Raw genomic sequence first — 22,266 nt, 5'->3', positions numbered from 1 at the left:
ACCCCTCAGGTCACCAAGTGGCAAAACTGGACAAGTTCCACCAACAGATGAAGCAGAAACATCACGCAAAGAACGTGGAAGAGTCAACAGTGCTATGAACTGCGGATGGAAAGATGAAGTAAACAAGGACCAAAGGACAGAACTAAGAAGGGAAGACAAAAGGCGCTGTGATTCACAACCTACAACTGAGCCAACGAAATACTAAGAATTGCTCACTCCTAAATTCACCTCTGCTTTGATGATTGATTCTGATGAAGAAGGAGGCAGTGCAGACTAAAGTTTTGTTTGAGGAACACCCACATCCCCTTTTTGGAGAACTAAAAGAAAGAATTTCAATTAAAATGTCACTGTCAACAGCCCCTATGGCTTACATCTCTTGGAACCTTTCCTTGTATGGTCCTGCCGCTATTGAATATGAAACCTATGGTGTGTTCAACTACTACTTTATGTGATGGTATCAGGCTTTTGAGAAAACATTCTGTGCTGTAGTTAGAATTGGATTTTACATTTCAATATCCACTTTTTTTAAAAAAAATTTAAAAACCTTGTAAGGAGGTATATTTGATTTCCTGTCACCTCAACTATAACCAAATTGGTTAACCTGCTACTGGACTAAACTTGAAGTTTGACAGCAGTTTGATGATATTACTGAACAATTTATTTTTCCCCCCATGTATTTGGGAGTTTTATGCCAGCTGATTTGCTGGCACTTCAGGTGAGAATGTTGTTGGGGCCAAATGTACTACAAACTTGTAATATATCCATCTATGAACAAATGTGTAATGGAGTTAGTGGCCAATAGACGTGGTTTGTTTGATTTGAAAACGTGACAAAACCTAAAAAGTAAAAACACTCTTTGTGTAAGCCCGTCTGCATAGCAGATTTATACATTGCCACAAGAAAATGACTTATCTTACACAGATTAAGATCTGGTCACACCATCTTACTGATGTCTGATATCAATCACAGACTAATTGAAACATTTTAGTTTGCACATCTTTTTCATCTGATCTGTTTGGAATACTTTCCAGTAAACAATGGAAACTGCCAAATCCAGGTTTATTCAATTGTGACGCTGTTTTGATTGTGCACAAAGATTTGCATACAAACTGAGATTTCTGAACAACGAAGAGCAATTTGTGCTGTTAGAAACCACTGTTTTTTAAAAATACTTTTTATAAGATGAATTCATGTAAGACTAAAGTTGCAAGCTAATCATTTGTACTTTTTAACAAACTAGTGTATTTTTCCACAGTATGTGGTGGTTTGTCACGGCTTACTGGCAGGAAGCGGTATTGTAGTTAAACTAACAGGTTATCACCTTTCTCATTTTTCATTGGCTGAGTATTAGCATATTACCCACGTGATGTAATTGTGCAATCACTGATTGGTTGAGTTTATCCAAGGAATTTTTCTTATCTCAACTATAAAAGTGATGGATTTTTCTCAGAGACACCGCATTTTTATCTTCCCATTCTTTGCTGTTCATTCAATTCTGCTTTGTCTCTCAGCTCCTTGTTTAGTTTGCCTAGTATTCGTATGTTTGTTTGTACTTTAAAATAAATGATAGTTAAAATTACATCTGCTTGCCAGTTTTGACTGCTGGAAAATAAACATGGATTCAAAAGAGCCAATCAAAAATTAAACTTTCTACTGGAAAGAGAACTAGACGTTGCAGGTCAGATATTTGAACACATTGGATCAGGTTTCAATTGTTTTTGTTTTCACTGCTTTCATACGCAGATCAAGTATATAAAGTTATCTGATATTTATGAAGGTCTAGCTGACTGGAAGCTGAAGTCCTAGATATTTGTAAGACTGCCATAAAGAATTGTTTTGATATGTAAATGTCTGACCCTAGACAATCTGCTGAATGTACTGAGACAGTTTTTAGAGTATCAGTGGATGAGTACACCTGATGAATTAATTGAAGTTTCCATTCGAGTAACACAGATTAATCTCAATGTACCTTCCAGGCAAATTCCAAGTTTGCTGGATCCTACCCATTATTACTTGTGAAAACAGTGCCATAGGTTGTGAAAGGGCAGATACTATACCAAGGTAAACTTTGTAAGGATAGCTGAATACTGTCTAACCTGCTGTGCTTGACCTCACCGCAACAGTAATCCTTCACAAGTTAACACCAGAAGCATGTTGATCTTTTTATTGTCTTATGTTGTTGACATACCTTAGACATAAGTTACCTTAGAAGTCCCTAGGTGTTTATACAGAAGATCTTTAGAAGCAAAAGTAAGAGAGTTTGAGGAAAGTTAAGTCCCGGGTGGACCAACAACAGTACAGGATTTTGTAATCTCACCCTACTTACAAGTGGTCTACAGGACACCAGTAGACTGGTCAGAAAAGTTGGGACTCCCATAGGGAAATGGGAAAATGGGACACTACATCGTGTCCGTATTTAATAAGGCAGGATTCTCCAAGAGGAAGGAGAGCCGGAGGGATGCTTTCTGGCTGCTGTCAACTATAGTAAGGCAGCAGCTCGAGATAATCTCACAGAAGGAGAAAGAGGTAGAAAGTTTGAGAAATGAGGCAAAATGATAAACCAGTAATGTGTTATCATGGAGGAGGTTACCTGGGCAGGGAGTTAGAGGATTAGAGCACAGAAATGGCCTGTGGACTAGTGAAAGTGCAGCAGGTAGAGGTGGCCCACAGGGCTACTGGCAACTGGATCCCATTTAGGGCTGACGAGGCAACCCAAGATGTACGATAGGGAAATTTGGTTAAAAATGAGGTTGAAGAAAGGTTAGAAGAGAGCTTGAGGTTTCCCTCTCTGAGTGCAGCCAAGCCACTGCAAGCCTGACCAGTGGTCCCAGACCCAGCAAGGAGGCCGCTGGCCCCTAGGCCCTCCAGCCTCCATGATGAGGCAGGGCAGCAGGCAGGGGGAGAGGGACCTAGGGACAATGACACAATGGTTCTCACCAGGATGACGGCCATCAGGGAGTTCTCCACGAAGGAACTGGCAGAACTGGGAGACCGTCAAAGGCAGAAGCCGGGGGACCTGTGCCCACGTGGTTGCTGAGGATCTGGGATGTGGGGAATGCTGGAGTGAGTCTATCCGACAGGGAGATGGGTGTCCTAGAGGGCCTGTCCTCCCACCACATGTTCAACATGCACCAGCCACTTCTCATGGGGATGAGGAATTGCCAAGGGGCAGTGATAGTGACTATTTAAGGTCAGGTATTCATCACTCTCTGGGTGGGATCTGCAGCCCCAGGAGGAGCGGAGTACTGTGCAGGAAGGAACCAAGTCCTTCGCCACTGGGCTCTAGTCACAGGGATCTATTCTAACAGCAGCATCATAGGTTAACTTCAACCGTGCTGGGCTGTTTAGTTAAAGCAGCAGGTCACGATCTAAAGGGAATGGTGCTGCCGTTATTGGGACCAACATCGGGGGGGGGGGGGGGGGGGGCACTGTAGCCACCGTCATCAAACTATTGGAGGGATTCGAGTTCTTGGAGGAAGGTCCCTGTAGTCAGGTGTGCAAATTAGGTAAGCAATCTGCAGTGGAGGGCCCCACGTGATCCGTAAGGAAGTATTTTTGGCATTGCTCGGAGCTGAAGGAACAGCTAAGTGGGATTCCCACTCTAACCCTCTCTGCCTTGTGCAGGGAGAACTGCCAGAAGAAAACAGGTGAGGAGGCCACAAAAGGAGGAAAGTCATTTTCCAAGCTCTCTCCCGATAAGGGCTCCTTCTGCCCTCCACAGGATTCCTCGCATTCTGCTTAGAGTTACTCACATCTCTTGCTGAAGGCTCTGAAAAAAGGTACTGGTGGATCTTCAGCGATGACAGGGGGGAGGCGATGGGTAGCGCCTTCCCACTCCACCCACATTTTGCCTGCACTCACCCCCCTAGAGTCAAGTGTAAATGTTTTGAGTTTGAAAAACGTTGTGAGCTGTGGGAGGGGAAAGAGGGGGAAGGGGAGAGAGGGGGGAAAGAAAAGTCTGTCAAGTGTTTGTTAAATTTGTATCAGAAGGGTGTTTGAATTAATCCCATGCTTCAGCAGAAAAGGTGACTGATCGAAGTACTTCTCTACTCCAGTGAAGTGAATTTCCAGGAGCTCTTATCATTTAAAAGGTCTGGGTTATTAAGCAGCTATGTGAATGTGTTAATGTATCAGGGACCCTCAACCTAGTCATTTTTACCCCCTTCCGTCTTTGAAAAATGTGCTAAAGTTTTCCACCTTGGAAATAATCTGTTCTAAATTTTGCAGTTACTTGTGAAGTCTCTGAAGGAAGGAAAGTACAAGATTGGATTAAATTTGTTTTTGGAGGGAGATGAGTCTGGCATTCTGTTCCACATCCCCTACTACCCACAGGCGGTAGGGCTCACTGATCGCTGGAATGGGTTGTTGAAGCATCAGGTGAAGCTGCTGACCCCCTAACCACACCCTCCAGAATCGGCTGCGTGTGCTGCAGCAAGTGGTGGGTCACCTGAGCTCCCAGCCATAAAGTCTGGGCAAGTCCCTGATGCCCCAGCATTGAGCAGTGTCGGACCCTCCAAAACCAGAGGAGTTCAGGGAAGGTTTGGGTGCAGCAATCACAGAGGCTACCAGGACGTTTACTGCAGTGCACGTGCCAGGAAATACAGTAGGCAGTGGGGAGCGTTACTGGGGGAAATGGGAATGGCATGCCTAAGCTGATTGTGGACCAGGAAGGGTAAGGTGAAGGAGCATGTTCCAATCCTCACAGAGGGATCAGAAGTGGAGAGAGTGAGCAGCTTCAAGTTCCTGGGTGTCAAGATCTCTGGGGATCTAACCTGGTCCCAGCATACAGAAGGCAAGACAGTGACTATACTTTATTAGGAGTTTGAAGCAATTTGGCATGTCAACAAATATGGTCAAGAACTTCTATAGTTGCACCGTGGAGAGCATCCCGTCAGGCTGCATCACTGTCTGGTATGGAGGGGCTACTGCACAGGACCGAAAGAAGCTGCAGAAGGTTGTAAATCTAGTCAGCTCCATCTTGGGAACTAGCCATAAAGTATCCAGGACATCTTCAGGGAGCGGTGTCTCAGAAAGGCAGCGTCCATTATTAAAGACCTCCAGCACCCAGGGCATGCCCTTTTCTCACCGTTACCATCACAGAAGCCTAAAGGCACACATTTAGCGATTCAGGAACAGCTTCTTCCCATCTGCCATCCGATTCCTGAATGGACTTTAAAGCTTTGGACACTACCTCACTTTTTTAAAGATGCTGTATTTCTGTTTTTGCACATTTTTAAATAATCTATTCAATATACATAATTGATTTACTTGTTTATTATGTTTTATTTTATTTATTATTTTTTTCTCTCTCTCTGCTAGATTGCATTGAACTGCTGTGAAGTTAACAAGTTTACAGCCATGTGAAGTTTACAGCCATGAAGTTAACAAACTTCATGGCTGTAACGAAATCCAATTTCCCTCGGGATCAATAAAGCATGTCTGTCTGTCATATACTGGTGATATTAAACCCGAGTCTGATTCTGAAGTACCCAGTGATTAACCAGGAGGGACAGAATGTGTGTCTCCCTACATTATAGAAGGTCAAGGTGATGGATTCTTACGGCAGTGATGATGACAGTGTGAGATCCTACAACACATCCCTACAGATGGCAAACAAACCTGCAAACCACACCAGTGCTTTGGATTGTTGGGTCTGCATGAGGGCCCCATCACTCTACAGCAGGAGTGCCACCAATACCGATCCTCTTTAACGACGAACAGGACAGTCGGAGAAACTTGCTTCTCGGTATTGCATTCTGTTGTGGGGCAAGCTGACAGGGAGTAGACCATTCCAGCCCACCTCGCCCTATTGTCTGGGACGGGCCTTAAATAACCTGAGTTTCGGTAACCCCCGGTGGAGAAGTGTTTTAAGGACTGGTACTTCCCTACGTATGATTTGTCTAATCCCGAGGTTCCAATTCGGATAGTCAGTCTGCCAACATGGAAACGGAAGGAGTGTTGGTGCAAGAGGTACGATGAGCACAGTGAGTGTGAGTGGGAGCAGTATCCTGGGATGGCTGTGTTCACACCTAATGGTGTCATGAGGGTGGGCGCTCCTGGTACGCTGAAGAGTACATACTAGATATACGACTCCCACGCATACCTGTGGCTTCCCATGGGATGGTATGGCTGCCACTATCCAGGGTACACAGTACGGTACATACACCATTTCAATAACCGGAACATGCACCCTACCCATAAGGGCAGCAAGAGGCGTATCACAGCGGCAGAAAGGTTCTGGCTGACGGCCTTTCCCCTGAATGGCACGGCCAGGCTGTCCCAGGAACTGGCCAATGCAATGGTCACAGCTCTCAAGCACACTCGCTAACCCGAGCGTCAGCTGAAGTGCTGGCTATTCAGGCGGTTTCCCTGTGGAATTTCACAGAGAAGGATGGCACCTGTCAGTGATTGGTCAGGAGTGCTGCACCTACATCCCCAGCAAATCTGGGACCATCACTCACTGACCTGGCTGATCACAGCCGAGACAGTCCATGGATAAGATTCAGGAGGTTCCATAGCTATTATGCTCAGGGGAAAGATGCTGGCTTTTTGGGGCATTGGGAGGCTGGTGGAATACTATAATGCACTTTATAATAACCAGTGGGTTGATAATCCTGGGTATTATTGTGTTATTGTTTGTGTGTAGTAAAGTGAGGCATCCGTAGAGGTTATACTAGACCGTGGGCTGAACGAAACAGCCTTGTGGCTTTTGGGGGGGGGACTGTTGCAGTAAGTATCTGAAGTTACCTGCTCATCGACAGCCATTACCCCGTTGGAGACGACAACTGGCCTGTGTAAGGAGCATCACAGCCCTGCCCACTAGCATCCATTTAGAAGACGATGTCATGGCGTCGGTAGGGTTTAAAGTTAGTGCAAGGTAACCATGCGGTCTCTTTTGCTCTCAGGTCACCGTGGACCAGGTAGATGAGAGTGCCGTGGAAACGGTGAACAGTGGGGGTATGCTGTAGTGCAGAAAACCCAGCCACATACTTATAATCAGTATTTGCCTCTGTGTGTACGTTTATTGTCTGTTTTGTCCTACTACATCGGGCACTCAGTTTAGATAAATAGCTGTAACCAAGATTAGTATGAAGGATTTACTGAATGTTCATTATGTTTTGTCTTGTAAATAAAATCTTTGCTAAGTGTTGATGTCTTGTCCCCATTCACTGAGACCGCGAACCTGATTTCCCACAACACCCCCCAAACCTCTGACTGCCCCCATCAAAAAGGTCAAGGACAGAAGGAGTGTCCGATCAGCACCACCAGAGGACTCCTCTCCCGAGTGCATACTGCTTGACTTGGAAATATGTCTGTTCCTTCATTGTTGTTGTGTCTAAATCCTGGAACTCCCAATGCAACAACACTGTGGAAAAGTCCCAATCAGAAGGACTGTAGTAGTTAAAATCAGCAGTTTATCACCATAATCTCAAAAGCAATTGGGGTGGGGGAGGACGGAGTTGGCAACACATGCTATTTTTGACCAGAAGCAGATAAATGAATAAATAATGTGATGAAACTTCCCATGGGGTTTCACAAGTGTGAGAGCAAGCAGAATCTTCACATTGAATCGGATGCTGAAATAGTTAACCAAATGTTCCCCCACCCTCCTCGCCCCAGAGGTTTTGAGGTTGGCTGACAGGAGAGGAAGAAAGGCTGAGAGAGGATGTTCCAGTATATCTGGCCTAGAAACCTGAGGTTAAGGAGCAGAGATAAAGAATGACCAAGAGAATAAAACTGGAGATTGCAGAGATCTGAGATCTATCAGGCTGGAGGTGATGACAGAGTAAAGAATACAGAAAAAAAGAGAAAATACACTCTGGAGAGCTAACAGACAAGGAACCTGGGGCTAAATTAAGCCCAAGTAAGCCTTTCAACATTCATTAGATCACACGTCACGGTCTGCCTCCTCGGCTCACGCATCAGGAGTTAAGACGACTCTGGAGTGCAATGGTAATACATCAATGGAACCGGAGGAGTGACAAAGCTCCTACCTCAGGCAACAGGGATGAATCATTCTGTAGCAGAATCTGGCGCAATTCCACCTCTTTCAGATAGTGAAGTTTGTGAGCGCGCAGTACAGCGGAGTTGTGGCGAGAATGGATGTCATGTGGGAAATTGCAGCTATTTCTGTAAAGGAAAGCAAAGAATTAGCCAAGAAAATTTTAAATATGTCTTGCAGTATACACTTACACAAAAAAAACTGGAGGCAGCTGTTTGGTTGAGGGAGTTCTCTTCAAGAGATGAGACTTTTTATCCCTAAGATGCAGTTTACGAAAGCAAGTTTGAGTCATCAGTCACCATCGGTGAAGAGGGCATCCTTAAGGTAATCTAATCTTGGCCTCAACAGTGCTTTCCTCCTGTTTCACCTGCCCTTAACTCCCTTGCAGGTTAAATGCCTGTCAGTCTTTGCCTTAGATATATTCAATGACTGTATCTCCACAGCTTTCTCGTGTGGAGAATTTTTAAAACGTTGCAATTGACAGACAAGTTCCTCCCCATCTCCAACTGAAACGGGAACCCCCTTATTTTATGCACCTTTTGAAAAAAAGTTCAAAGTAAGTTTATTATCAAAGTACATATGTCACCATATACAGCCCTGAAATTCTTTTTTCTTGTGGGCATTCACAGTAAATCCAAGAAACACAACAGTGTCAATGAAAGGCTGCTCCCAACAGGATGGGCAAGCAACCAGTGTGCAAAAGACAACAAACTGTGTAAATACAAAAAGAAAAGTAATAATAATAATAGATAAATAAGCAAAAAATATTGTGAACATGAAATGAAGTCTTTGAAAATGAGTCCATAGGTTCAGGGATTGGGTAAGTGAAATTATCCCCTCTGGTTCAAGAGCCTAATGGTTGAGGGGTAATAACTTTTCCTGAACCTGGTGGCGTGAGTCCTGAGGCTCCTATACCTTCTTCCTGATGGCAGCAGCAATAGGAGACCATGGTCTGGATGGTGGGAGTTCTTGATGATGCTTTCCAGTGAAAGATGTGCTCAGCGGTGGAGAAGCTTTGGCTGTGATGGACTGGGCTGTATTCAGTCCTTTCTGAAGGATATTCAGTTCAAAAGAATTAGCGTTTCCATAACGAGCCGTGGTGCAACCAGTCGACATGCTCACCATCACACCTCTATAAAGTTTGTCAAAGTTTTAGATGGTATGCCGAATCTTTGCAAACCTCAAGAAAGTAGAGGCGCTGCCGTGCTTTGTTCATAATGGCACTTACGTGTTGGACCCTAGACAGATCCTCCGAAATGTTTACACCAAGGAATTTCAAGTTGTTGAAACTCTCCATCTCTGATCCCCAAATGAGGACTGGCTCACAGACCTCCTTTTGCTCCTCCTGAAGTCAATAATAAGCTCCTTGGTCTTGCGGGCATTGAATGAGAGGTTATCGTTGTGGCACCACTCAAGTGAGATTTTCTACTTCCCTTCTATAGTATATGCTGATTAGTCTCCACCTTTGATTTGAAGGGACCAGGTTTGCCACTGCCCACCTTGACAGTCTCCAATGCACTTGAATTTACAGTCACCTTCAAGCATGCAAGATCAGTCTTCCGAAGAGTGAATCCACTGAAAGTATTGGGCCTAGATGGTGTCACAGCCACGTCCTTAGATCCTGTGCGGATCAGCTGGCAGGGGCATTTGGAGACATTTTTAACTTCTCCCTGCTTCAGGCTGTGGTCCTCTCCTACTTTAATACCATTATCATTTCAATACCCAAGAAAAACAAGATAATGTGCTTTCATAATGACTGCCCACTGGCTGCAACATCCACATCATGAAGTACTTCAAGAGGCCGGAGCATCAACTCTAGACAATCTTGACCTTTGCCTACTCACTTAACCTATCTATCTCTCTCTGCAGACTCTCTAAATCCTTTGTACAATTTGCTTTCACACTAAATTTGGTGTCATCAGCAAACTTACATATGCTACACTCTGTCCCTCTTCCAAATCATTCATGTGTATCATGAAAGTTGCTGATCCAGCACTAATCCCTGTAGCATTCTGCTCTCCACTGACTGCCAACCAGTAAAACACCCGTTTATTCCAATTTGTTAGTACTATGTTAAAAGCGAATATCCCTAAATCAGAAGGTCCAAATTTTAAAGAAGTCTCTCTCTCTCTCCATTCCTCCTCCCATAGATGCTGTCTGGCCTGCTGAGTTCTGCCAGCATTTTGTGTTTTTATCCCTAAATCAGCATCACCAAGGAAAAGTCATAGAATTGTAAATAAAGTAGTTTCAGACCATTCTGCCCATCAAGTCCATGCTGAACTACTTAAACTGACGACTCCTATTGACCTGCACCTGGACCACAGTCCTTCGTGCCCCTACCATCCATGTAACTATCCAAATTTCACTTAAAAGTTTAAAATAGAGCTTGCATGCACCATGTGTTGGCAGTAAGTTTCACACTCTCACAACCCTCTGAGTGAAGAACATGACCATCATGTCCACCTTAAACCTTTCACCCTTAACCCATGACTTCTAGTTGTAGTCCCACCAACCTTAGTGGAAAAAGCCTGCTTGCATTTTCCCTATATATACACTCTCATTATAATTTTGTCTACCTCTATCAAATCTCCCCTCAATATTCAATGTTCCAATAAATAAAATCACAATCTATTCAATCTTTCCTTATAACTCAAGAACTCCAGGCCCCGCAACATCCTTGTAAATTTTCTCTGTACTCTTTCAACCTTAATTACATCTTGCCTGTAGGTAGGTGATCAAAACTGCACACCAAATTAGGCCTCACCAACATCTTATACAACTTCAACATAACATCCCAACTACCGCACTCAATACTTTGAATTTATGAAGGCAAATGTGCTAAAAGTTTTCTTTACGACTCTATCTACCTGTGCCATCACTTTCAATGAACCAAGGACCTCTATTCCCAAATCCCTCTGTTCTACCACACTCTTCAGTGCCCCAACATTCACAATGTAAGACCTACCCTGATTGGTCCTACCAAAGTGCAATGCCTCACACTTGTCTACATTAAATTCCATCTGTCATTTTTCCAGCTGATCCAGATCCCTCTGTGATGTCTGACAGTCTTTATTGCTGTCCACAGCACACCCAATCTTGGTGTCATCCACAAATTTACTGCTCCAGTGTTACAAGGTAACAGGTTCATGGGTTTGGTCAGTGAGACAGAAGACATGATTATGAATAAGCACATTAAGATATTTATTTACAGAAAACACTAAAAGATTCAGCCTGTTATGTGCCAGCAGCAATAGACCACAGACTCAGTTTTTAATGTTAAACAGCTATATTTCAGTAACTACCCAGAATTCAGACAATTGAACAAATTACTTCCCTAAATAAAAATTAACAGTGCTCTATGCATTTGTAGCTCACAAATGGTGTCAGGTTTGGGAACAGTTCTTCTTAAACCTTACTCAAACACAGTCCCAGAAATGTCAATCCAGATGATTCCAGAAACCCACAGAAACAGGCGAGGGAAAGGCACACTAAGATGACACGAGGCGGCGATCAGGGAAAATTCCAGAGGATTCACTCTGGGAAAACACGATAGCAGTCACAGCAGATTCCAGACGTTGAGTAGCATTCCAAATCCACCGAAGGATTATCACAAGGCGACAGTCACGGAATATTCCTTAACACAAGTGGTCGCCACCTAACACACCCAGATCCATGTATGAGTTAACAAAAAGTGGTCGCCACAGGAATATTCCAGAAATCCAGGTATGGATCATGTAAAGCAACAGACACGTATCCAATATGCACTGTGTGCCACTAATTATCACAATCCTCTGGACATGGAGGATTAGACTCGTCCGCTGCTGTAGCGAACTCTTCAACAATCTCCACCCAGCTCGCTCTCCTGGTGGTACTTGCAGTCCGCTGGTCCTTCTCTGCCGAATGTTCCAGAATCCTGTCCACATTTTATAATGACGTCATCCACCTGCCTCATCCAGGCGCTTAAAATGACACTCACCGTAAAAAAAAATGTTGTCATGTAACACCTCCCCCCAAGAAAATTTTGATCTGTAGGAGCAAAATTTTAACTACAAAATGTGAAACAATACATATACAATTACTATATAGCACACTACAGAATAATAACATATTGCAGAATAGCAACTTCTATTCCCCTATCATAAGTACATTGCAAGCTTAACACCTAGAAAGGCAATTGACAGTTATAATATCACTGCCTTTAATGTGAGTCATCATGAGATCATACTCTTGTAAAAATCAAGCTCCAATTCAACAACCTTCTATTTTTGATTTTCACCTTACTCAAGAACACCAATGGATTATGATCTGCATACACAAGTGGTTTCTGAGCTGTGCAAACATAATTCTGCAAATTCTGTGCAAACATAAATCAAAATTCTGCAAAGCCAAAATAAGTGATAGTAATCCTTCCTCTATGGTGGAATAACTTTTTTGGTGCTTATTGAATTTCTTTGAAAAGCAGGCCACAGCATCATCATAATCACCCCTTTGTGGTAACACTGTTTCTGCAGCTTCATCACTGGCATCCACAGCTATGGAAAATGGCTTTGCAAAGTCAGGCGACCTGAGCACAGGTTGGTGACATAAGATCGCTTTCAATTTATCAAATAATGCCTCCTGGCAAGGCTCTGTCCAAACAAATTGTTCACCCTTCTGCCGGATATTAGTCAATGAGAGGGCAATATCAGCAAAATTCCTACAGAACTTGCAATAATATCCGACCATTCCCAAGAATCTTCTAAGAGCCTTCTTATCAGTTGGAATGGGAAACTCAGAAGTTGCTGGAACAGGAACCAACCTGCCCTGACCTACAACATAACCAAGATAGGCCACAGTGGCATGGCCAAATTCACTCTTAGCTAAATTAACTGTAAGGTTGGCCTTTGAGAGCCTGTCAAACAGCTTTTCCACTGCAGAGACATGGGCTTCCCGGGTGTCATTTCCTGTGACCAAGTCATCAATATAGATGTCTGTGTGTTCTAACCCTTAAATTACAGAATTAATCATCTTCTGGAATGTTCCTGGAGCATTTTTCATTCCAAATGGCAGAACGTTGTATTCATACAACCCAGAAGTCGTTAGAAATGCAGAAATTCTCTACCTTTATCCATTAATGGAACACATCAATAACAGATTGATTTTTGTAAGAAACTTAGCTTTTCCAACCTTATCTACACAATCATCCACTCTGGGGATTGGATAAGCATCTGTTTTTGTTATAGCATTCACCTTTCTGTAATCAGTGCAAAACCTGACACTACCAACTGGTTCAGGCACCATGACACAAGGTGAGCTCCAATCCGAAGTAGAATGCCTAATAATATCATTTTCTAACATATACTCAATTTCTTGATCAGCAAGTTTACATTTTCCAACATTCATGCGATACGGATGCTGTTTCACAGATCTGCATCATGTGAGGCCATTGTTGTTCTTTTTGGAACATCAGGGAACAAATCCCGAAATTTCATGATCAATTGCTTCATTTGCTGCTGCGGCTGTAAATGAGCCAGCTTTTCATCAAGGTTTTCTGAAATAGTGGAATTTGGCAATCTAGCCAGAACAATGTTTAGTTTAAAATGGGCCTCTGAAGGATCATCCATTAAGTCACAGAACCCAGATTCCTTCCGATTCAAAGCAACCACCACGGCTGCAGTCAGCCTTTCATGATATGGTTTAAGCATGTTTGTGTGACAGAAATGTGTTGGTCTCCTATTTGGTGTTTTGACTACATAATCTACATTATTGACCGTGGACACAATTTCACAGGGACCATGGAATCTGGCCTGCAGAGGATTTGTCTGCACAGGGAAAAGAACGAGTCCCTTACCTCTTGACTTAAATGTCCTAACTCTGGCTTTCTTATCATACCAGGTTTCATTCTACTCTGAGCAGATTTTGAATTCTCCCTAGCTAGGTGGCAAGCCCTCTGCAATCTGCCCTTGAATTTTAAAACATAGTCCTGTGGCGACCCATTTCCTAGCGTATCCGAACCGACTCACAATTAGATAGCCTATGGGGGTTTGCGAGCACAGAGCTTTGGAGCCTCTGCGCCATGGGGGGCCAGTTGACAGAGGCTTAAAAGTGAGGCTGAAGTTTTCGAATAAAGTTTTTTCCTTCGACTGCAGTTACCGACTCCGTGTCGTAATTTTAGCGCTGCGTGTAGCACACCGCTACAATTGGTGACCCCGACGGTCCAAACGATTTTTGGACCAGAAATGACCGACGCCGCCTCTGTTCATGCAGTTTCGTTGAAACTGCCAGGTTCCTGGACACAGCGCCCGGACCTATGGTTCCAGCAAGCCGAAGCCCAATTCCACGTTCGCCAGATCACCTCAGAAGACACCCGCTACTACTACGTGGTGAGCTCCCTCGACCAGGACACAGCGGCCCAGGTCGCGGAGTTCGTACAGTCGCCCCCAGCAGACGGCAAGTACACGGAATTCAAAGCCCTGCTCCTCAGGACTTTCGGACTCTCACGGCGCGAGCGGGCTGCCCGTTTACTGCACCTGGATGGCTTGGGCGACAGACCTCCATCGGCTTTAATGAATGAGATGTTGTCTCTCGCCGACGAACACACACCCTGCCTCATGTTTGAGCAGGCATTCCTGGAGCAGCTGCCCGAGGACATCCGCCTGCTGCTGTCCGACGCGGATTTCAGTGACCCCCGGAAGGTGGCAGCCCGGGCGGACTTGCTGTGGAACGCCAAAAAGGTGAGCGGGGCATCCATCGCACAGATCTCCCAGCCACGCTCCCAGCAGCAAACCAGTCCAGGCCCGGCTGCAGAGCCCGCCAACCCCCGGCCCAATGAACACTGGTGCTTCTACCACCAGCGGTGTCGCCCGCACTGCGAGTTCCCGGGAAACGCCAGGGCCAGCCGCCGCTGATGGCTACGGCGGCTGGCCATCAGGATAGCCTCCTGTATGTGTGGGATAGAAGGTCGGGACGCCGGGTTTTGGTCGATACTGGGGCTGAGATCAGCGTTTTACCTCCGACGAGTTACGACACCCGCAGCAGGGCACCGGGTCCCCCCCGAGGGCCGTGAATGGCAGCACCGTAAGGACCTATGGCACCCGCCAGGTGCAGCTACAGTTCGGCTCCTGCCAGTTCACGTGGGACTTCACACTGGCCGCCGTAGCCCAACCGCTTCTGGGTGCGGAATTTTTGCGGGCTCACAGCCTACTGGTCGACCTGCCCAGGAAGAGACTGGTCCACGCCGAGACCTTTCAGACGTTCTCCCTGGGTGCAGCCCAGTTGCCGGCCCCTCACCTCGGCTCCATCATGCTGTCCGACAACGACTTCACCAGGGTCCTGGCGGAGTTCCCATCGGTTCTGGCACCGCAGTTCACAGCAGCCATGCCCAGGCATGACGTACAGCACCACATCCCGACCCAGGGACCACCCCTCCATGCCCGTGCTCGGCGGCTTCCCCCGGACAAGCTCCGACTGGCGAAGGAGGAGTTCCAGAGGATGGAGGAATTGGGGATCATCCGGCGGTCCGACAGCCCATGGGCTTCCCCCCTGCACATGGTGCCCAAAGCGACGGGGGGCTGGAGACCGTGCAGCGACTACCGCAGGCTGAACAAGGCTACCACACCGGACCGCTACCCTGTGCCGCACATTCAGGACTTTGCGGCAAACCTGCACGGCGCACGGATCTTCTCCAAGGTAGATCTCGTCCGGGGATACCATCAAATCCCGATGCATCCTGACGACGTCCCCAAAACGGCTCTCATCACCCCATTCGGCCTTTTCGAGTTCTTCCGCATGCCGTTCGGCCTGAAGAATGCCGCACAGACGTTCCAGCGGTTAATGGACGCGGTGGGACGGGACCTGGACTTCGCATTCATCTATTTGGATGACATCCTCATAGCCAGCGGCAGTCGTCAGGAGCATCTGTCCCACCTCCGTCAACTCTGCGCCCGACTGAGTGAGTACGGTCTTACAATCAACCCCGCCAAATGCCAGTTCGGACTCGATATCATTGACTTCCTGGGCCACAGGATTACTAAAGACGGGGCAACCCCTCTGCCCGCTAAGGTAGATGCGGTCCGCCACTTCCCCCGACCCACCACGATCAAAGGCCTTCAGGAATTCGTAGGTATGGTCAATTTCTACCGCCGCTTCCTCCCTTCAGCTGCCCGGTTCGCCCTGATGTCGGGTCCGAGCAAGGACATTACCTGGGACGAGGAGTCCGCCGCCGCTTTCGTTCAAACGAAGGAAGCTTTGGCGGACGCCGCAATGCTAGTACATCCCAGAATGGACACCCCTACCGCCCTCACAGTGGACGCATCCAACACGGCAGTCGGTGGGGTGCTGGAGCAGCTCATCGCAGGTCGCTGGCAACCCCTGGCGTTTTTCAGCAAACACCTGCGACCACCCGAGCTCAAATACAGTGCTTTCGACCGGGAACTGTTGGCGCTCTACCTGGCAATCCGGCATTTCAGGTACTTCCTAGAAGGTCGGCCCTTCACCGCGTTCACGGACCACAAACCGCTTACCTTTGCGTTTACGAAAGCATCCGACCCCTGGTCATCCCGCCAGCAACGCCACCTGTCCTACATCTCTGAATACACGACGGATGTCCGGCACGTCTCGGGTAAGGACAATGTTGTGGCAGATGCGCTCTCTCGCCCTACCGTTCATGCCCTTTCCCAAGGGGTAGACTTTGAGGCGCTGGCAGAGGCACAGCAGGTGGATGAGGAGATTCCGAGTTACAGGACCGCAGTCTCCGGTCTGCAGCTCCAGGACCTCCCCGTGGGCCCGGGTGAGAGGACCCTACTCTGTGACGTTGCCACCGGCCAGCCCCGTCCAGTCGTCCCGACAGCATGGCGGCGCCGCGTTTTCGACTCCATTCATAACTTGGCGCATCCCTCCATCCAGACAACTGTCCGGATGGTTTCCAGCAGGTTCGTTTGGCACGGACTCCGCAAACAGGTCAGTGAATGGGCCAGAACGTGCATGCACTGCCAGACGGCCAAGGTGCAACGGCACACCAAAGCCCCACCGCAGCAGTTCCATCCCGCCCACGGGCGTTTCGACCACATTCATGTGGATATCGTGGGCCCCCTGCCAGTGTCGCGCAGAGCGCGTTACCTCCTGACTATCGTGGACCGGTTCACAAGATGGCCAGAGGCGGTCCCGCTCACCGACACCACCTCCGAATCTTGCGCCCGAGCCCTGATCGCCACCTGGATATCTCACTTTGGTGTACCAGCCCACATTACCTCCGACAGAGGCGCCCAGTTCACCTCCAGCCTGTGGTCAGCTATGGCCAGCCTTTTGGGGACTCAGCTGCACCACACAACTGCCTACCACCCACAGTCGAACGGGCTAGTGGAGCGTTTCCACCGTCACCTGAAGTCGGCCCTCATGGCCCGCCTGCGAGGAGCCAACTGGGCGGATGAGCTTCCCTGGGTCCTACTCGGCATCCGCACAGCACCCAAGGACGACCTGCACGCCTCGTCGGCCGAGTTGGTATACGGCGCGCCCCTGGTCGTCCCCGGGGAGTTCCTACCAGCCCCAAGGGGGCAACAGGAAGAACCCGCAGCAGTCCTGGGCAGACTTCGCGAGAAGCTCGGTAACCTGGCCCCCATACCCACTTCACAGCACGGACGGCACCCGACCTGCGTACCCAAAGACCTACAGAACTGTAAGTTTGTGTTTGTACGAAGGGGCGGGCATCGGCCACCGCTGCAGCGGCCATACGAGGGGCCGTTTATGGTGCTCCGGAACAACGGGTCCACGTTCCTGCTGGACATTGGGGGGAAGGAGGAGGTTTTCACGGTGGACCGCCTCAAGCCGGCCCATGTGGACCTGGCGCAACCGGCCGAGTTTCCGGCGCCTCGGCGCAGAGGCCGACCTCCCAAGCAGGTTCTGGCCCAGACTGTGGACATTGGGGGGTGTATCGCCGGTTCTGGGGGGGGGTTACGTGGCGACCCATTTCCTAGCGTATCCGAACCGACTCACAATTAGATAGCCTACGGGGGTTTGCGAGCACAGAGCTTTGGAGCCTCTGCGCCATGGGGGGCCGGTTGACAGAGGCTTAAAAGTGAGGCTGAAGTTTTCGAATAAAGTTTTTTCCTTCGACTGCAGTTACCGACTCCGTGTTGTAATTTTAGCGCTGCGTGTAGCACAGTCCAACAAATTTAAGCGCCGGTCATTGTTGGTACATTGCTCTCCTAACAATGCCAAACACAAGCTCAAAGGGGCTAAAGCTTAGGGACTTCTGCACAGACTCCCTTACTGCAAATAAAAGCAAGTGAACTCCCTCATCCCACTCCTTCTCATTTTCAAAACAGAATGTCCTAATCATGGTTTTGAGAGTAGAATGAAATCTTAGGATTCTGGATGGTACGCAGAAGACATAATTTGTTTGGCCCCCAGTTCGTAAATTACCTGCTGGAATAATCCTGACATAAACTTACTTCCTTGATTGGACTGGATTTCTTTAGGCAAACCAAATAGAGTGAAAAATTTTATGAGAGCCTTCGATAGTGTTGGAGCTTAGATACTCATGAGAGGTACTGCTTATAGAACATAGAACAGTACAGCACAGTACAGGCCCTTTGGCCCACAATGTTGTGCCGACCCTCAAACCCTGCCTCCCATATAACCCCCTACCTTAAATTCTTCCATATACCTGTCGAGTAGTCTCTTAAACTTCACTAGTGTATCTGCTTCCACCACTGACTCAGGAAGTGCACTCTCTGAGTGAAAAACCTTCCTCTAATATCCCCCTTGAACTTCCCTCCTCTTACCTTAAAGCCATGTCCTCTTGTACTGAGCAGTGGTGCCCTGGGGAAGAGGCGCTGGCTGTCCACTCTGTCTATCCCTCTTAATATCTTATACACCTCTATCATGTCTCCTCTCATCCTCCTTCTCTCCAAAGAGTAAAGCCCTAGCTCCCTTAATGCTTCCGGAATTCTAGATGTACACATGATAGTTAGCAAATACTGATAGCTGGACCTGATCTTTGGCAATGGGACAACACAATCCACAATAACTTTAGAAAAGGATTCACCAAATGCAGGAATAGGCTGCAACAGAGCCACTGGGGTGACCCAATTAGGTTTAACCACAACTTGACAAGTCCGGGAAAATGACACAATATCTTTCCTTAATCCAAGCCAGGAAAATTGTTTCAAAATCCTATTCGTAGTTTTATTCACACCAAGATGGCCACCCAAGGGCAAACTCAAAATCTCATTCCTATAGACGTTAGAAACTACAACCATTCCTACTTGCAGGGATATCAGGTGGTCTCCACTTCCTCAATAACACTCCATCCTTGAAATAGTACCCAACTGGCACTTTCTCAATCTCATCACCTGAGAGAGCTCTATCTCTCAATGTAGCAATCTGATGGTCTCTGGTCTGTTCCACTATAAACTCCTTCCTGGACACAGACAAATCTTTATAATCAGACGTAATACAAGGATCCTGGTCCAACAATGAAGGAAGGAAAGTCACTGACAGGTCATCAAAACCTGAGTCCTGATTTAACATAAGAACATAAGAGATAGGAGCAAGAGTAGGCCAATCTGCCCCTCAAGCTTGCTCCGCCATTCAACAAGATCATGGCTGATCCAATCTTAACTCTAGTTTTCACCAAATCCCACAAGGCAACAGTGCCAACCAACAGGGCACCATGCCGCCCATTTTATTTTATTATTCATCCCGCCCAAACCCATGTGATCACCCAGGGTAAAAAAAACGATTTGCCAATTGAGGAGAAAAAATCTGGAAAATTCCTCTCCAACCCATCCAGGCTATCGAAAACTGGCCCAGGAGATCACATGGCTGATCTAAACCTAGCCTCATGTCCACTTATCTGATCGCTCACTGTGTCCCCTAATGCCATTTTTATCCAGGAAAATGTCTATCTCCGTTTGAATTTATTGAGTGTAGTAGCTTCCACAGCTCTCTGGGGCAGTAAATTCCACAGCCCCACTACCCTCTGAGTGAAGAAATTTCTCCTCATCTCAGTCCTGGAATGGCATCCCCTTATTTTAAGATTATGCCCTCTAGTCCTAGTTTCACCCATCATTGGGAACATTCTCCCCGCATCCACTCGATCAAGCCCCTTCACAATCTTATATGTTTCAATAAGATCTCCTCTCATTCTTCGGAACTCCAATGAGTAGAGTCCCAATCTACTCAACCTCTCATCATACATCAACCCACCCATCCCCAGAATTAACCTAGTGAACCTTCTCTGCACTGCCTCGAGAGCCAGTATGTCCTTTCTTAAATATGGACACCAGAACTGCACGCAGTACTCCAGGTGTGGTCTCACCAATACCCGGTACAACTGCAGTAAGACCTCCCTGTTCTTATACTCCATCCCCCTAGCATTAAAAGCCAGCATTCCATTGGCCTTCTTGACCACCTGCTGCACTTGCATACTAACTTTTCGTGTTTCCTGCACCAGGACCCCCAGATCCCTTTGCACAGAAGCACTTTCCAGTTTCTCTCCATTTAGATAATAACTTGCTCTATTATTTTTCCTGCCAAAGTGCAAGACCTCACACTTGTCAGTATTATATTTCATCTGCCAAATGTCTGCCCAATCACTCAGCCTATCTATGCCCCCCTGCAGGGTTTCAAATTTGGGCTATCATAGGTAGCAGGACCATCTGCATAGGCAAGCTTCCTGGCCATAGCTCGAGTTACTGCGCAGGATGGACAAACGTTTGGATCATCAGTGACTGGCTTAGTCCTCAACCGTACACTGCAGTGACAACTCAGCCACCTGCTAGGTAATCCCCTAACAACAAAGAAACACCTTTCACTGGTAAACTGGGCTGTAATCCTATTGTAACAGGTCCTGAAACTGACTCTGACTTCAAAATGACCTTGTGCAGAGGTACAGAAACAATGCCTCCTCCAATGCCTTGAATAAGATTCACTTCGCCAGTGGCAGTCTCATCACAAAACTCTAGAACACTGTCCGAACGAGTGACTGAGAAGCCCCAGTATCTCGAAGAATTTTCACTGGCACCGGACATGACCCTTCATTTACTGAAACAAATCCCTCTGTCACAAAAGGAATGAATTCGTCCCTAACTAGGTCAGACATCTCAGCCCTCCACCAGAACGCCCGGAACCCTGTGGGTTCCCAGGTGTTTCAAAGCGCTAAATATAGGCATCTGGAACTACCTCTTCTCCACCTTCTTCCTCAGAAGGAAACAGTTAGCCATAACATGACCAGGTTTCTTGCAATAATGACAAACAGTACCAGAACGTTTCTCCTTTAGTTGCTTTCCTTCATCCTTACCTTTGTCACTACTCCCAGATTTGACTTCTGATTTACCCTGATTATCCATGCTATTCTTCTGGAAAGCCTTACTTGGGACAACTTTAAACTTATGGGTGAGAGCAAACTCATCTGCTAGGCTAGCAGCCTCCTGCAAAGTTGCAGCCTCCTTCTCCTCTAAATATGTCTTTATATCATTAGGAATTACCTTTTAAACTAACTCTTTCAATTTGTCATAATCATCATTCATATTTTTAGATATGCACCATCATTTGACTTTTCAAAAGCAAATTCCACACGAGCCTGGCTCACAGATTTTCTCAAATTCCTAAACCTTTGTCTATAGGCCCCTGGAACCAGTTCACAGGCTATAAGTAAACCCCACATTACTATCTCATTGTCAGCTGCATCTTCAACTGATAGGGCAGAATAAGACTGCTGAGCCTTACCTTTAATTACACTCTGCAACATGAGAGGCCAACACTCTCTTGGCCACCATAGGCTCTGAGCAACTTTCTTAAAATGCTGTAAGTATTTATCAACCTTGGCCTCATCAAATGGCGGAACCAATCTAACTTCCTGACTGGCAACAAACCTATCCCTAGAGCCAAAGCGCAAACACGAGGAAATCTGCAGATGCTGGAAATTCAAGCAACACACACAAAATGCTGGTGGAACACAGCAGGCCAGGCAGCATCTATAGGGAGAAGTACGGTCAACATTTCAAACCGAGACCCTTCATCAGGACTAACGGAAAAAGCAGATAGTAAGAGATTTGAAAGTGGGAGGGGAAGGGGTAAATCTGATATGATAGAAGAAAGGAGGGGGAGGGATGAAGCTAAGAGCTGGAATGTTGATTGGCGAAAGTGATACAGAGCTGGAGAAGGGAAAGGATCATGGGATGGGAGGCCTGGGAAGAAAGAAAGGGGGAGGGGAGCACCAGAGGGAGATAGAGAACAGGCAAGGAGTGATTGTGAGAGGGACAGAGGGAAAAAAGAGAGAAAAG

The 22,266-nt window shown here is 46.8% G+C and overlaps 1 protein-coding gene across 2 annotated transcripts in view; it reads right to left on the bottom strand.

Moving 5' to 3' along the window:
* The window catches only part of parp12a (poly (ADP-ribose) polymerase family, member 12a), a 112,969-nt gene that overhangs the window by 44,572 nt on the left and 46,131 nt on the right, over window positions 1-22,266 (bottom strand). For both annotated transcript variants that reach the window (XM_059967249.1, XM_059967250.1), the window contains exon 2: window positions 7,995-8,130. In XM_059967249.1, coding sequence (XP_059823232.1) covers window positions 7,995-8,130 — 136 coding nt within the window. The remainder of the gene's footprint in view (window positions 1-7,994; window positions 8,131-22,266) is intronic.

This window comes from Hypanus sabinus, chromosome 4 (assembly GCF_030144855.1).
Source record: "Hypanus sabinus isolate sHypSab1 chromosome 4, sHypSab1.hap1, whole genome shotgun sequence".
Lineage (NCBI taxonomy): Eukaryota > Metazoa > Chordata > Chondrichthyes > Myliobatiformes > Dasyatidae > Hypanus > Hypanus sabinus.
This window is presented reverse-complemented; position numbering and strand designations above follow the sequence as displayed.